The following is a 13,918-nucleotide window of genomic DNA, read 5'->3' as shown; positions in this document are numbered from 1 at the left end:
ATTCACTGCGTGTTCAGCTCAAATGTCCGCTAAAAGTCAAATCTAATACTGTATCATCGCCAAAGAAGCTCGCCTTTACTAAGTTTACACTGAAACTGCGTCTCATTACAAACAGCGGTATTGCGCCGATGCTCAACCTGCTCATAAATTGGATCGGCTGACTCGCCTGCTTTTCCACAAACACAGAAAAATGAAAATCAGCTCAGACGGAACATTTAAATTGACACAAACTGAAACCAAAACTTTTAAAGAGTGATAGAATTGAGACTTTACTTGCCTATTCTTTCTTGAGGTGTATATTATTTTTTTTATTTAGTTAGGCTACTGATGACTGTTTTGCAGCTTTCAGCCTTGAATTTAATATTTTATTATAATCTTTTGTTTGTTTTGCAGCAGAAATATTATTTATTAAACTGACATGCATATATATGCTGTTTAGCAGTACAAAATAAATATTTCTTACTGCAATGCTTCATTTTTGTTTGATGCAAACTATACATTTATTTTTCATAAAGTAACAGACTTTTTATAGCAGATAACTTGCATTCAAGCACATTCAAGGCAGCATGATGATGAGAAATGTAATTCATAATTACTATTATTGTCATTTTCATCATCATTAATATTCTAGAATTATAATACATACACATTTTGGAATTATTGCACACAAATATCAATGTCATCTCAGCATTAGATAGTTGTTTCTGGTTTTTGTTAGTCCTAATTAATGTTGTTTTAAAATACAATAAGTCCCTTAAAATACAATTTGCAGCGGTGCTCAATCATTTTTGGTGGGTGCTCCTAAATTTTTTCTGGTGCTCCTAAATTTTTGAAGTTGGGAGCACCGGTGCTACCAAATAAAAAAGTTAATTTCGAGCCCTGATTTACATTAGTTTATTTGCTTAATTCTCATGCCCTCTTCTGTGCATGTATTTGGAGTTTTGTTTGATACATAAAAAAAAGTGTTTTCTTTGAGCAGGTCAAATTAAAGGTGCAGTTCATATATCTTACTGCTTGTATTAAAGGATTAAAGGATATGTTATTACAAATAGCATATAACTATTAATATTTATAGATTTTAATAATAAATTATTGTGTTGTGAAGAAAAAATTAATTATGTATGGAAAGCATCGTCAATGCACTGTGATGCACCGAGATATCGAATTGAACAGATTCAATGGCATGATAATCGTAACCGAACCGTGAGACCAGTTTTGAACATGGCGGAAAAAGTGAGCCTTACAGAACTGCACGTCGTAAAGAAATCTGAGTTTTTGAATCTAACGAAGATAGCAGAAGTCAATGATTTATTTAAATTATTTAGGCTGACATGTTTATGGTTTCAAAATATTATAAACATTTTGTAAAATGCAATATATTGTGTTAAATAGGGAAAGAAAGTAGTTTTTTTACCCAGACATTTAAAAAGAATATATTTTAGAACAGTAATCACAATACCATAAAGTTTTTATCCAAGGTTATCATACTGTCATATACTGGCTCATCCCTAATTGTAAATTCTGTAAAAATATTTTACAGTATTATTTTTTATTACACTCTTCAATTCTTGTTCTGATATGCAGTTGTGGTTGTTGTTTTGCAGCTGGAGGAGGTGGAGGAGAGGGCGGCTGAGTTGCAGTCCACGGTCAAAGATCTGGAAGTCCAGCTGGAGGCGGCTCACACTGCTGTACGCAACAAAGAGACACAGCTGGAAGAACAGAGACGCAAGGAGAGAGAACTGCTCACGACAGTCACCAGGTAGGGCAAATGCAGATGACGCCATCGCTGCGAGTCTGCATATAGAAGATTTTTAGGCTTTACTATATGATTGGCTTGTGTTTTAGTCTTCAGAACAGAGTGCAGGAGAGTCTTGAGGATGGAGTGAGGTTGCCCTCCCTTGACATCGAGAAGCTTCGAGAAGAAAACACTGCACTGAAAGATGAGCAGCAGCGACTCAAAAAGGTTCTTAGTCAAACTCATTTTTCTTTATTTACACTAGTAATTTAACAGGAATTTGTTAATAGTGCAGATGCATGGCTCTACTCATGAATTAATTTGAATAAATTTTCTGTTGAAATATGTTAAGGTACTGGCTTAATTTGTTTTAAGGTTATCGAAAAGCAGCTCAGGATGATGGAGCAGCTTGGCTCACAGATCAGGGTAAAGACTTCATTCAGATAAATTACAATTTATTTTTTCATTTTTGCTATTGACAGACATTAAGTTATACTGTCTAACATTTACACAAGTTTTACATTTGCACTGTACACCATTTTTAAACAAATATCCACTGTCTTCATTTGTTGCTGCTAGTTTTCTGGCATCAGCTTGGTGTCAAAAGGATTCATTCATTTCTTTTCGGCTTAGTCCCTTTATTAATCAGGGTCGCCACAGCAGAATGAATGGTCCAGTTATTATCCAGCATATGTTTTATGCAGCAGATGCCCCCACATGCTTATGCATTCACACATACACAATGGATAATTTGGCTTATTCAGTTAACCTATACCACTTCTTTGGACTTTTGGGGGAAACCGGAGCACTCAGAGAAAAACCCACACCAACACCATGAGAACATGCAAACTCCACATAGAAATGCCATCTGACCCAACCGGGGCTCGAACCAGCGACCTCCTTGCTGTGAGGCGATTGTGCTACCCACTTTGTCACCGTGACACCCCTAGAGGTGTCTTTTTGGTAAATAAGAAATTGTTTGTTTTAATAAAGATTGTTTCCAAACCAAAATATAAGCTAGATTTAGTGAGGTGGAAAATTTGAAATAATAATAATATTTTAGAAAAACATTTACTCTTGCCAAGCAAGAGAGATAAAAGCAATATTGTAAAGCATTATTACAGTTTAAAATGGCAGCCATTAATCCAGACGCGGATTAAGCGTCAAGTGCGAATCATTTACATGTTAAGTGACAAGTTAAGGACATCCTGGGATTTTTAAAGACCACAGAGAGTAAGGACCTCGCTTAAACGTCTTAAAGGATCTAGTGGACTCAGACACAAGCGGAACAAATTTAACCTGTTTTTCACCTTTCCTAATGCACAATAACACAGCTACTGTCAATAAAATCTATGTTGGCCATTTAGCAACAAAGCTAGAGTCACCAGGCAGACAGAAGCCCTGCCCATGACACAAATCTATCTATCTGTCTATTTGACGTGTGAATAAAGAAAGTAAACTCAATGTTCATGTGTCTATTTACATGTGAATATTGAAATTAATTTGTGCTTGCCCTGTCTGGTGTGAACTCCACCACCCAAATTAATATATTGGTGGAAAATGTTGAATAAATTTGAATAAACTGTAAAAATCAAGAAAAATATAAAGATTAGTTGAAATGTTGTAGTTTGTAATTTTTCTCAAAACTTTGTTAGATGAGCACACACTCATTTAATGGATATAACGGTTTAAGAAAACTATTTTGTTGAAATGCACCAAAATATATTGTCTATATACACTGAGAAATGGATAATAATATTCATTTTCAAAAATGGGTCAGTTTAGCTCAGTTCAGTGTGATTTAAAGTCATTACTGTGTCTTTAATATAATCACACCAAGGGTTGCAATCCAATCAAAATAAAAATGGAAAGGCTGTAACTATAAACTACTATTTTTGTCTTTTGTAGGTTGTGGATAAAATATGGTAATTCTAATAGTTTCATAAAATTAATTAGATTTTTGGAAATCACCAAGTGACCCCTCGTTTAGATTATATAATCAAAATACGTTACAACTCTAAACTTGTGTGTTGCTGTAGACTCTGGAGGAGCAGATCTCTCAGGAGGAGTGTATCAGTCAGGCTCTGCGACAGGAGACTGCAGACAAAGAGCAGAATCTCCTGCAGTTACGCAGCGCTATGAAGGAGGTCAGTAGCTGCACATTCAGCACTTTGTCTTTGTGTTTTTATGGTGTACTGGAGAACTGAGGTGCTTGTGTGTCTTTCAGCTCTCAGTGCAGAACCAGGAGCTGATGGAGCATAATCTAACCCTGCAGGAGCGTCTTCAGGGCGAGGAGCCATCCAGTGGCTGTGGTTTGCTGCCTGCCGGAGCTCGACTCACCCAGAGGCTGCATGGAGAGATGGCGGCCTGTCTGTGTGACTTGCGCTCCCTCTGCAACGTCCTCACGCAGAGGGCTCAGGGCCACGACCCAAACCTCTCCATGCTGCTCGGCATTGCATGTGAGTGCGCCCTCTGCTGTCTGCATACTAGAGAGAACACTAGTTAAAATGGACCTATGATAGGGTAACAGTATAATACATTTTTGACAAGGTAGCATCATATTTAGTTTTTGACAGGAATTGAATATTAGGATGTTATTTAGGAATGGTAGAAGCTCAGCTAAAGAAATGTAAAAAAAAATAAAAAATAAACTAGTAAATATTTTTTAATATAAAATTGCTATATTTATGTAGTGAGTATTAGCTTTGTTTTTATCAGCATATTTCAAATGATCGTCTGTTAGATTAAAACATTTATTTAAAGAGTAAAATTCAAAGTACTAGTTCAATAATGAAAGTAAGTGTGCATGGGGTCAAAATGTAATGTCATTTGATTTTGATTTAATTCTAATGTAATTTTCTTTTTTTTTTTATGTATTTGAAGCGTTTATTTGTTTTTACCCTAACTTGTTTTACATTTTATTATAATTTAATGTAATTTAATTATGGTTTTTATGTAACTAATTTTAGTGTAATTTGTTTTCTTGTCATTTTATTACTGTCATTTGTTTCATTAAATATAAATGTACTTTTTTCTTTTTTTTATGCATTTAATTTGAATAAATTTTATTTTTCATCTTTTTTAATATAAATTTTCCTTTTCTGTTTGTATTTAATTTGAATACATTTTATTTTTCATTTTAAAGTTATTTAATAAGAATTTTTAAATATAGTTTTTGACGTCTATTAAATGTTATTTATTATGTAATTTTATTTTGTGTAAGATCTTCTTTATTTTGCATTTAATTTGAATACTTGTTTATTTTCATTTATTTTTTAATGTAGCTTTTTATACTTTTAATTTTGTGTTATTTATTTGACATTTTATATTTTTATGTAATTTTATGTATTTTGTTTGTGTAATTTTAGTATTTTTTCATCTTAAGAATAATTTATATAATTGGATGTAATTTAATTTAGTTTATTTATTTGTAATTAATATTTGTTAATAAAATATTTACTAAATTATTTGTATATTTTATTCATTTTAAGAATATTTTTTTGTATTGTTACATGAGATTTTTTTAAATGTATTTTGTTTATTGAATGTTATTTATCACATTATGTATTATGTAGCTTCATGTAAATGAACTTTTTTTAATTTTATTTTTAGGCATTTAATTTGAATACATTTCATTTTTCATTTTAAAATTAGTTATTAAGTTAGATGTTTTAAATAGTTTTTGATGTCAGTTTGAATATTATTTATGTAAATGTTTGTATAAATTAAAAATTTTCTTTATGCATTTAATTTGAATACTTTTAATGTTATGTTAGTTTTTTTAAATGTGGATTTTTATCTATTTAATATCATGTTATTTAACATATTTCACATTTTTAAATAATTAAATGTAATTTAATTTTGTTTATGTATTTTGTTTTAGTGTAATTTGGTTACTTAAAACATTTATTATCGTAATTTGAATGCATTTTATTTTTGATATTATTTAATATAAATTAATCTTTTTCTTATTTTTTTATGTATTTTATTTGAATACATTTTATTTCTTATTTTAAAATAAATTATTTACCAAGTTAGATTTTTTTTAAATATAGTTTTGATGTCCATTTGAATGCTATTTATTATTATGTAATTTATTTTGTGTAAAAGATTTTCTTTATTTTTAGACATTTAATTTAAATACTTTTTATTTATAATTTAATTTTTTTTTCTTAGATGTAGCTTTTTATACATTTCATGTTATTTAACATATTCTACATTTTTATATAATTTAATTTTAATAAATTATTAAATTGTTATTTATAAATTATAAATATTTATAAATTATTGATTAAATTATTTTAAAAATTTATTCAGTTTAGGAATATTTTTAATTGTTTTTATTAAATGGGATTTTTTTTAAATGTTGTTTGTTTATCTAATCTCTTGTATTATTATTATATAGCTTATTTAATGTTAATGAACTGTTTCTTTTTTAGGCATTTAATTTGAATAGATTTAATTAAATAAGTTTTTTTTATGTTATTATATATTTTTGTTTATGTTGGTTAGGCATGTCATTAACTGTAGTATTTATCACATTTTTATTGTAACAATTTGTCGTAATGAATGCAGAGTATTTGTACATAATAATGAGTCAAAATGATCAAAACGCATATATTCTAATGAAGAATATTTTTAAAAAACAAATATAATATCTCTCCAAGCATAACATTGAAATCATTTGGAAATATATTTTGGCAATGCTTGTGATTCTTTGGTGGTTGTATTGTAGAAGTTGCAGTTATGCAAAACTCCTCTATCAGCTCAGTAGTGTTATTTGTGTAGCAAAAGCAGTGACTGACAGTTTCCCCGTCTGTGTGTCTCCAGCAGCTCCTCCTCCAGTAGCAGAGCAGTGGGACGACTGGCTCAGTCCTGAAGGCCTGCAGAAGAAGCTGAATGAAGCCCAACAGCTCCGTCGAGACGTGGAGGAATTAAGAACTACAGTCTCAGACAGATACGCTCAGGATATGGGAGAAAACTGCATCACTCAATGAGAATGTGTTCAACGAGGGTAAATCCACATCACACGTGCCTTCAAAAAACACTACAGAAACAAACCTCGAAAAAAAAAAAAGACACTACAATCTCGGAAAAAAATCAGAGGGATATTTTTATACAAAGATATTTTTCTAAGATATTTTGTTGTCTGTGTGTGCTATGGAAAGTGAGTGATGTAATATAAAGCTTTCCATGCATTTGGGAACGCCAGTGTCGAAGTTGACAATCAACTGATGATATTTAATATTTTTGTGCAACTGAGATGTCATTTGGGGTTATTTTATTAAATTTTTTTGCAATAGCCTGAAGTATCAGACGACAAAAGTGCATTAACTCAGTGTCTCTCAACCATGTTCCACCAACACTGCATGTCTCCTTTGTCTGTGGCGCCATTACAGTCTTTGAATCGCTGCTAATGAGCTGATGATCTGAACCGGGTGTGTTTGGTATAGGAGACATGGGAATGTGCAGAGCTGGTGTTCCTCCAGGAACGTAGTTGAGAAACACTGCATTAACTGACATTCATTATCACACAGCAAACAGAAAGCATCGCATTAAACACAAATCTAAGACTGAGGAAACATTTGGCCACCTCTGACTGTTTGAGATCAGACTAAACGACAAGGAAAGCTTCATGAGGTGTACATTTGGACAATAGACATTCCATAACATTATTAACAAGACTACAAACACGGACCTGTTTTTAATGTACACAGCATTATGGTTTGCAGACTCCTCTTTATCCATGTAATACCAAGTTCTAATTCTTTGTTAAATGAATAAGGTATTGGACCTCTTCCTGAAGATGCATCAGATATTCATGCTGTCATTTTTTGACTATTTTTAATACCTCATTGCAGTAATAGGCTCTTTACAGCTGCAAAGTTAACACACTAAAAAAATGTTTTATAATATGTACGTGTGTTTAGGTGGAGCATCATCTTGCCTGTAAAATATTATGGCGCTGTTGTAATCCGTGATGTGTTTGCCGTCTGGTTGATAATTAGTTTTGGCCACGTCACTGAATCAATACATTAGAGGAAACCAACTGGTGAAGCAAATATTGCTTAAGTGCATGATAAACATTAGCACAGGTGCCTTGCGTTCAGTCAAGTCAATTACTTTACATGACATATCAATGTAAACAATAAGCGTATTTCATTTCCTGTTTCATGTAGTTCTGTTGGTAAAAGCGACCACTTACTGTGAGGAATATTGCGTGATGAATTGTATTCTGGTCCAGAAACTTCACTAACGAGTGTGAATGGGATTTGACGTGCATCTGAGGATTTATTTATTTTTTTTTGTATTGTAAACTCAGGTTTAACATACAACCAGCCAGACAAGACTAATATGCCAAAAACGTTATAACAACACTAAATGTTAATATATGTGTATATAAATCAGACATTTCGTCTTAAACTGTTACAGTTTTTAATAATAAAGATTTGTATTTCTTATGTGAACTTGTTTGTTTCATTATGGATGATGCTGATTTCATGATTGTTTTCTAAACTTTAGTATAATTTTGCTTTAACTGTGTTATATTAATTTATTCTTCTGTAAATTAGATCTTACTAAAATTTGTAAAAATTCAGTATGAAGTTTTACAGTTAATTTTGATAAATAATAGTAATTTATTTGTTTATATAATAGATTTTCTGCAACTATTAAAGGTTCAGGACACCCCAGAGAACTTTTTTTTTTTATATTAACAGATGTGTGTGTGTTGAGCATCAGTTAAGACAATGTTAGCACCTTAATTGTGGGGAAAACTGGATAATTTTGAGCTTTTGTCAGCTAGTTTCAGCTTCCGGGTTTAAATTGATTTTTGGGGCGGGATCAAAATTGGCGACGTAGCGCAGAACTGCAAGTGCAATGATGATGCGTCGGTTTCTCATTATTATTCATAGCGGAGTTTTCTTATCCTATGAGAAGAGCCGGCTGCTTAATTATTCATGAGACCTGCCAGATTCAAGCCCGAGCTGTGAGGCAAGGACCTACGGCACACAGTATTTAGCCGTTCATGAAGGCTCATATGCGTTTGTTTCCATCATCCACGGGGTTTGTTGCATGTTTTCCCCCGCGATCTTGTCAGGGCCGATCATACAGCAAAGCTGTGTGCGTGCTGCTAGCATTTTTGTCGGGAGAGCAGCACGAGAATTAGAGAATGGCGGACGCTGTCTTTTGTCAGGAGTTCATTCACATTCAGACACATCACTGTGCTGCTATGTTTGCCTAAATCCTCCAGATTACCAGCAGGGTTAATGGTTAAAATAGACGGGTCAGGAGACCTGCTGCACTGAGTCTGCTGGATACGGGGATTGAGGGAGAAGTCCTCATTTATAGTGTTTACATGAACACACATCTTTATAATGATATAAATTGTGGTTATGTGTATATGAAATTACGAATAACAAATGTAGCAGGGCATTAAATCACTGTTCATTTCTTTGCATTTTAACGTTGTAAACTATAAACTCATGCGTCTCCTCTTTGTGTCTCATTTTGTGAGCTAACTGACAACAGGAGTTATTCGCTCCCCTTCTCCCCTGCTGGCCACGCCCACTCCTGCCCGATGCTCGCGGAGCTCCACGCCCATTAATCATGCATCTTTAGACTTTAACCGAAAGAGGGGGTGTCATGGCCCTTTAAGGTTTTCGCAGACTGAAGTCTGAAATTTAGTTTTTTTTCCGTATTTATACGTGAAAAATTTGTGACGTGCACAAACCTTGCACACTGAGTCTGATGCGTATTAATTGATCCATTCCAAAAAAAACAAACACAAAAAACATTTAGCAGTCTTTTCAAGCAGTGATACTTTGTTCTGCTCACTTCTCCCAAGTAGAAAGAGGAATATGCTGCATATTATGTTCATCCAATATTCCTTACCAATGATCTGCGCTGGGTTATAGTGAGATGCCAAGTTTATTTCAGGAAATCAGTGGAATTTTGAATATTGTTTGAGACTTTGCAGATTTTGTACGTAAATAAATGCTGAACAGAGACTGGCAGTACCTACAGATTTTATAATAGATGGCGGCCGCATTGACATTGGAGCAATGGACTGAAACAGACCATGAGGCGTCTTAGCTTTGAATTATAATGTCTATGGACAGTACGTTAAATGTATGGACACACATACAGACCCCAAATAGGAGCAGGTGACAAGTGCACCAGTCACTGAATCCAGCATATGGGTTTTCAACTATCCATGTCCTCAAGTACGGCTGTACGGTGGCTCTGAACTGTCAAAATACCAACAAAAAAAAAAAAAAAATGAACCCGCTAAATTTTTTTTTATGGACTAAAGTTTGGGAGGCAGTGTGTCAATACGACTCTCATAAGGTGAAAATTTTAGTTTTTAATGTGCGAAAATTAAAGACAAAAATTCAGATTCAGCATGCAATAACCATTAGTATTTAGTAGTTAAAGGGATAGTTCACGCAAAAATTGGCATTGGCATAATTCTGCCATCTTTTGCTTGTTCAAAACCTGTTTGAGTTTCTTTTGTTGAACACAACAGAAGGAATTTTGAAAAATGCTGATGGCTGGCGCTCATTGATTTCCATAGTAACTTTATTTTCCTACAATGAAAGTCATTTTTCAGAACATCTTCTTTTGTGTCGAAGACTCTAGAATACACAAGACAATACACCATGTCACTCGTATAGTTTTAAAGGGGAAAAAGTGTAATGTCAATATGGTGAATGAAGCCCCACCTACTTGTACAGCAGCCAATCAGTGATCACTTGAGACTGATGATTCTCTGGGGAAGAAAGCTCTGATCAGACGTGTGCTTTAAGACAGTTTGGTGGTCCACAGCCGTACTGGAATCTCAGCGAATACTTGCTTCACAGACATAAGAAATATATCCACATAAAGCTTGAAAACTGTGCTTTTAAATGAACCAAGTGCACTTGATAAGTTATTTGGTTTTGTAATCTGTATGAAACAAATGCGAGGTATAGTCCATCCTGTCAAATGCACAGCACATGACAGCAACTACTCAAATGCCCCACAAACTTGTAGACAAATAGTCGCTGTCATTTCTGGAGGAGATTCGCCATCAAGGCCAGTGTGATCTGATGAGGCATTAGTCAGAGGATGTTAATGTGTAGAACGGCCATAAATGAGGTTGGTGAGGTTGGTTGTGATTTTGTTCCTTTCGAGTGTGAATGTGCGTTAGCTTGGGCAACCTGAAAACATTTAGAAACTAAACTCATGAGACAGATGTTGTTTAATTGTATTGGGGATTTCAAATATGTAATGTAATTGTAAGCTTAGCAAACAGTTTTGGAGAATTTAATGTTTCCCAATCAGACAGAATGCCTGAGGATACTGCCCGAGAGACGTTTCAGAGATGGCCGCCGAGTGAAATGACTTGCCTTAAAAAGACTTTGTTTGTGTTCAACTGCAGGAAGAAACTAAGGAGAATAAATGAGAATCATTTTTTGGGTGAACTATCCCTTTACAGCAGTCCAACCTGTAATTTAGTGGGAGGTTTAAATGTTTAATGACCTCAAACACCCAAAAATGTGTAAAAGACATTTCATTGGTTATTGATGTAAATAGAGTGATAATATTTGTAGACTTCGCTGGAAGATTTTACAATAGCATGATAAACAGTCATAAACCATGTTGACTATGGATTGGGTGTCACCTCGTGATTCGATGCTAAAAGAGAAAAAAAGTCTTCCTTTTTATCATAGCTTCAGTATTACCATATTATATTGTATTTTTAATTACTTTAATGTCATGTCCAGACATCACAGATTTATTAATTTCCAAAATTCAAACTAAGAGGCATGATCAGTAAAACTGTCAGCAGCATTAAAGTGTGCTAATGAGGATTTCAGCTCACTGGAGACTGGATGTGTTTGAGCTCAGTGTCTGTGAGCTGGAGCTTGTGCACGCAGGAGCAGCGCTGCATTTGGAGTCAAACCACACGCCAGCAGCGTCTGAGTGTCATCACTGTATCTCCGCTGTGGAAATGCGCTAATGATGTCATACGATGCAGCACTCGGACCTCTGAAAAGAAAACAAGACAACTTCAGGAACAATTCTGCTTATAAATACAGTACATTAGGAGTAAAATAGTGTTCAGTATTGAATTAGTTTTGAATAAGAATATGATCTGTTTCTTTTGTTTTGTAATGCTACTATTGGTCAGAAAGAAGCTTCTTAGAAAAGTTATTAAAATTATTGCATTAGTTATCATGAAATGACTGGGCAGTATACATTAAGGGGCCACTTTATTAGGCACAGCCTGCTAGTATCAATTTAGTCCCCCTTTTGACTATAGAACTGCGTTTACAAGCATGTAAATGACCCAAGCAATGCTTTGAGACACCATGTTATTTATTTATTTATTTTTAGCTCTGTTATCATAAATGGGAATGCACAGAATTGTGGGATATCAAAGGAAATGAAGAAAACATCTATGCTGCCTTTGAAATTTGACCAGACAAAGGCACCTCCCGGGACAGAAAGTGAGTAGTATTTGGGTTTGGACATGCCTTGATGCCTCCAAAAGCAGCATTTTAAAGCTTCCAGGTGCAGCCTCGCTTCAGATTTTGACTTCAGTTTGTTCAGAGATGCTCTTTTGCAAACCTTTGTCGTAAACTATTAGCATTATGTCACCTACAACTTGTAGCATATTTATGATAACTTGATAACATCTCAAACCTTTTCACGTCCAGGTATTGACGCAGATCTCCAATGGTCTCAGTAAAGTACATTTTGATGATGAATGTGTCCGTGCCGTCCTCAGACTTCACTCGCAGTGTGCTGACATCTTTTGCTGACTTTGAGGAATCATTCTCACTAAATCACAACACACGGGTTAACACCGTCAGAAGCTAACGAACATGGTTTAGTCATGAATTTACCTTACCATTCCCTGGAGCTCTGCAGGGCGGATGTTTCCACAATGATTGCTGAACGACTCTTGGCATCATCAGAGAGGCCCTTGACAAAACAAATTTTGGTAACACTATTATTTTAAGATGTCCTTTTTACATGTTCCATGTACTTGCTATAGTAATTACAATTAATAATGTAACTAACTCGCATAGTAACCCTAACCACAAAGTAAGAACTGTAATTAATTAATATTATTCAGTAATTAAATGAATAGTTACTCTGTAACAAGGACCAATGTTGTGAAAAGTTATGCATTATAATATTGAGTTACTCCCCAAAAAAAGTAACTAGTTGCGTTACTTAGTTACTTTTCATGGTTACTTATGTGTTATGTTACTTTTGAATTACTTTTTTTTTTACCTGGCTAAGACAACATTTGTACTTTTTGTCTTATTCATTTATTAATTTTCCTTCAGATTAGTCCCTTATTTATCAGAGGTCGCCACAGCGGAACAAGCCGCCAACTATACCAGCATGTTTTACACAGCGGATGCCCTTTCAGCCGCAACCCAGTCCTGGGAAACACCTGTAAACACTCTCACACTCATACACTATGGACAATTTAGTTCATGCGATTCACCAATAGCGCATGTTTTTGGACTGTGGGGGAAAAAGGAGCACCTGGAGGAAACCCATGCCAACACAGGAAGAACATATAAACTCCACACAGAAATGTTAACTGGCCCAGCTAAAACTCCAACCAGCAACCTTCTTGCTGTAAGGCGACAGTGTTAACCACTGAGCCACCGTGCCACCTTTTTGTCTTATTACTCAAGTAAAAATCCCTGTCCATTGAGAGAATCCCCTTTTCCTTTTCTTGGATGTTAAAAATTTTGAGAATACTTCCATTGTAGAAATGTAAGACTCTGGCCGGCCATCTTCGTTTCTGTCTGTTCCCACTGGATGCATATTCTCTCATTAAGTGCGTGATTCAACATGACTGTTCATTTAAATTCAGCAATTTTTTTTTAAGGCTTATTAATTAAACTAAAGGGCAATTCGCATTACATTTTTTTAAAAAGTAACTCAACTGTCAATAAGTAATAAGGAAAGTAATATTATTATGTAACTCGTGTTACCCCCAACATAACAAAGGCACCTTAAAGAGCCCCTATTATGGGTTTTTGAAACTGACCTTCCATCTAGTGTGTAACACAGCTCTAAGTGAAGTGAAATACTCAGCTAAGGCTTAAATCTGAAAGTGCACCATGTTTAAAACTATTGATTCATCTATAGAAGAGTCGACTCAAAGTGGTT

General features: G+C 34.4%; 2 protein-coding genes across 35 annotated transcripts in view; one reads left to right on the top strand and one right to left on the bottom strand.

Annotated features, from left to right (window-relative positions):
* Nucleotides 1-8,199, top strand: part of cep85 (centrosomal protein 85) — a 53,169-nt gene extending 44,970 nt beyond the window's left edge. For 5 of the 17 annotated variants that reach the window (XM_073926534.1, XM_073926533.1, XM_009292585.4 and 2 more), the window contains 6 exons: nt 1,605-1,759; nt 1,846-1,963; nt 2,111-2,161; nt 3,775-3,882; nt 3,963-4,194; nt 6,569-8,199. In XM_073926534.1, the coding sequence (XP_073782635.1) occupies nt 1,605-1,759; nt 1,846-1,963; nt 2,111-2,161; nt 3,775-3,882; nt 3,963-4,194; nt 6,569-6,732 (828 nt within the window). In that variant the 3' untranslated portion in view covers nt 6,733-8,199. Of the gene's footprint in view, nt 1-893; nt 1,760-1,845; nt 1,964-2,110; nt 2,762-3,012; nt 3,883-3,962; nt 4,195-6,565 lie in introns of all 17 variants that reach the window. The other 12 variants (XM_073926532.1, XM_073926531.1, XM_685394.10 and 9 more) reach the window with 4 other exon arrangements.
* Nucleotides 6,566-13,918, bottom strand: part of ubxn11 (UBX domain protein 11) — a 41,046-nt gene continuing 33,693 nt past the window's right edge. For 4 of the 18 annotated variants that reach the window (XM_073926544.1, XM_073926546.1, XM_073926545.1 and 1 more), the window contains 3 exons: nt 12,633-12,706; nt 12,425-12,562; nt 10,959-11,767 (listed from right to left, as the gene is read on the bottom strand). In XM_073926544.1, the coding sequence (XP_073782645.1) occupies nt 11,623-11,767; nt 12,425-12,562; nt 12,633-12,706 (357 nt within the window). In that variant the 3' untranslated portion in view covers nt 10,959-11,622. Of the gene's footprint in view, nt 9,985-10,080; nt 10,372-10,458; nt 10,589-10,958; nt 11,768-12,082; nt 12,178-12,263; nt 12,563-12,632; nt 12,707-13,918 lie in introns of those variants that run through there. The other 14 variants (XR_012392466.1, XR_012392474.1, XR_012392469.1 and 11 more) reach the window with 9 other exon arrangements.

This window comes from Danio rerio, chromosome 16, assembly GCF_049306965.1.
Source record: "Danio rerio strain Tuebingen ecotype United States chromosome 16, GRCz12tu, whole genome shotgun sequence".
NCBI classification, from domain to species: domain Eukaryota; kingdom Metazoa; phylum Chordata; class Actinopteri; order Cypriniformes; family Danionidae; genus Danio; species Danio rerio.
This window is presented reverse-complemented; position numbering and strand designations above follow the sequence as displayed.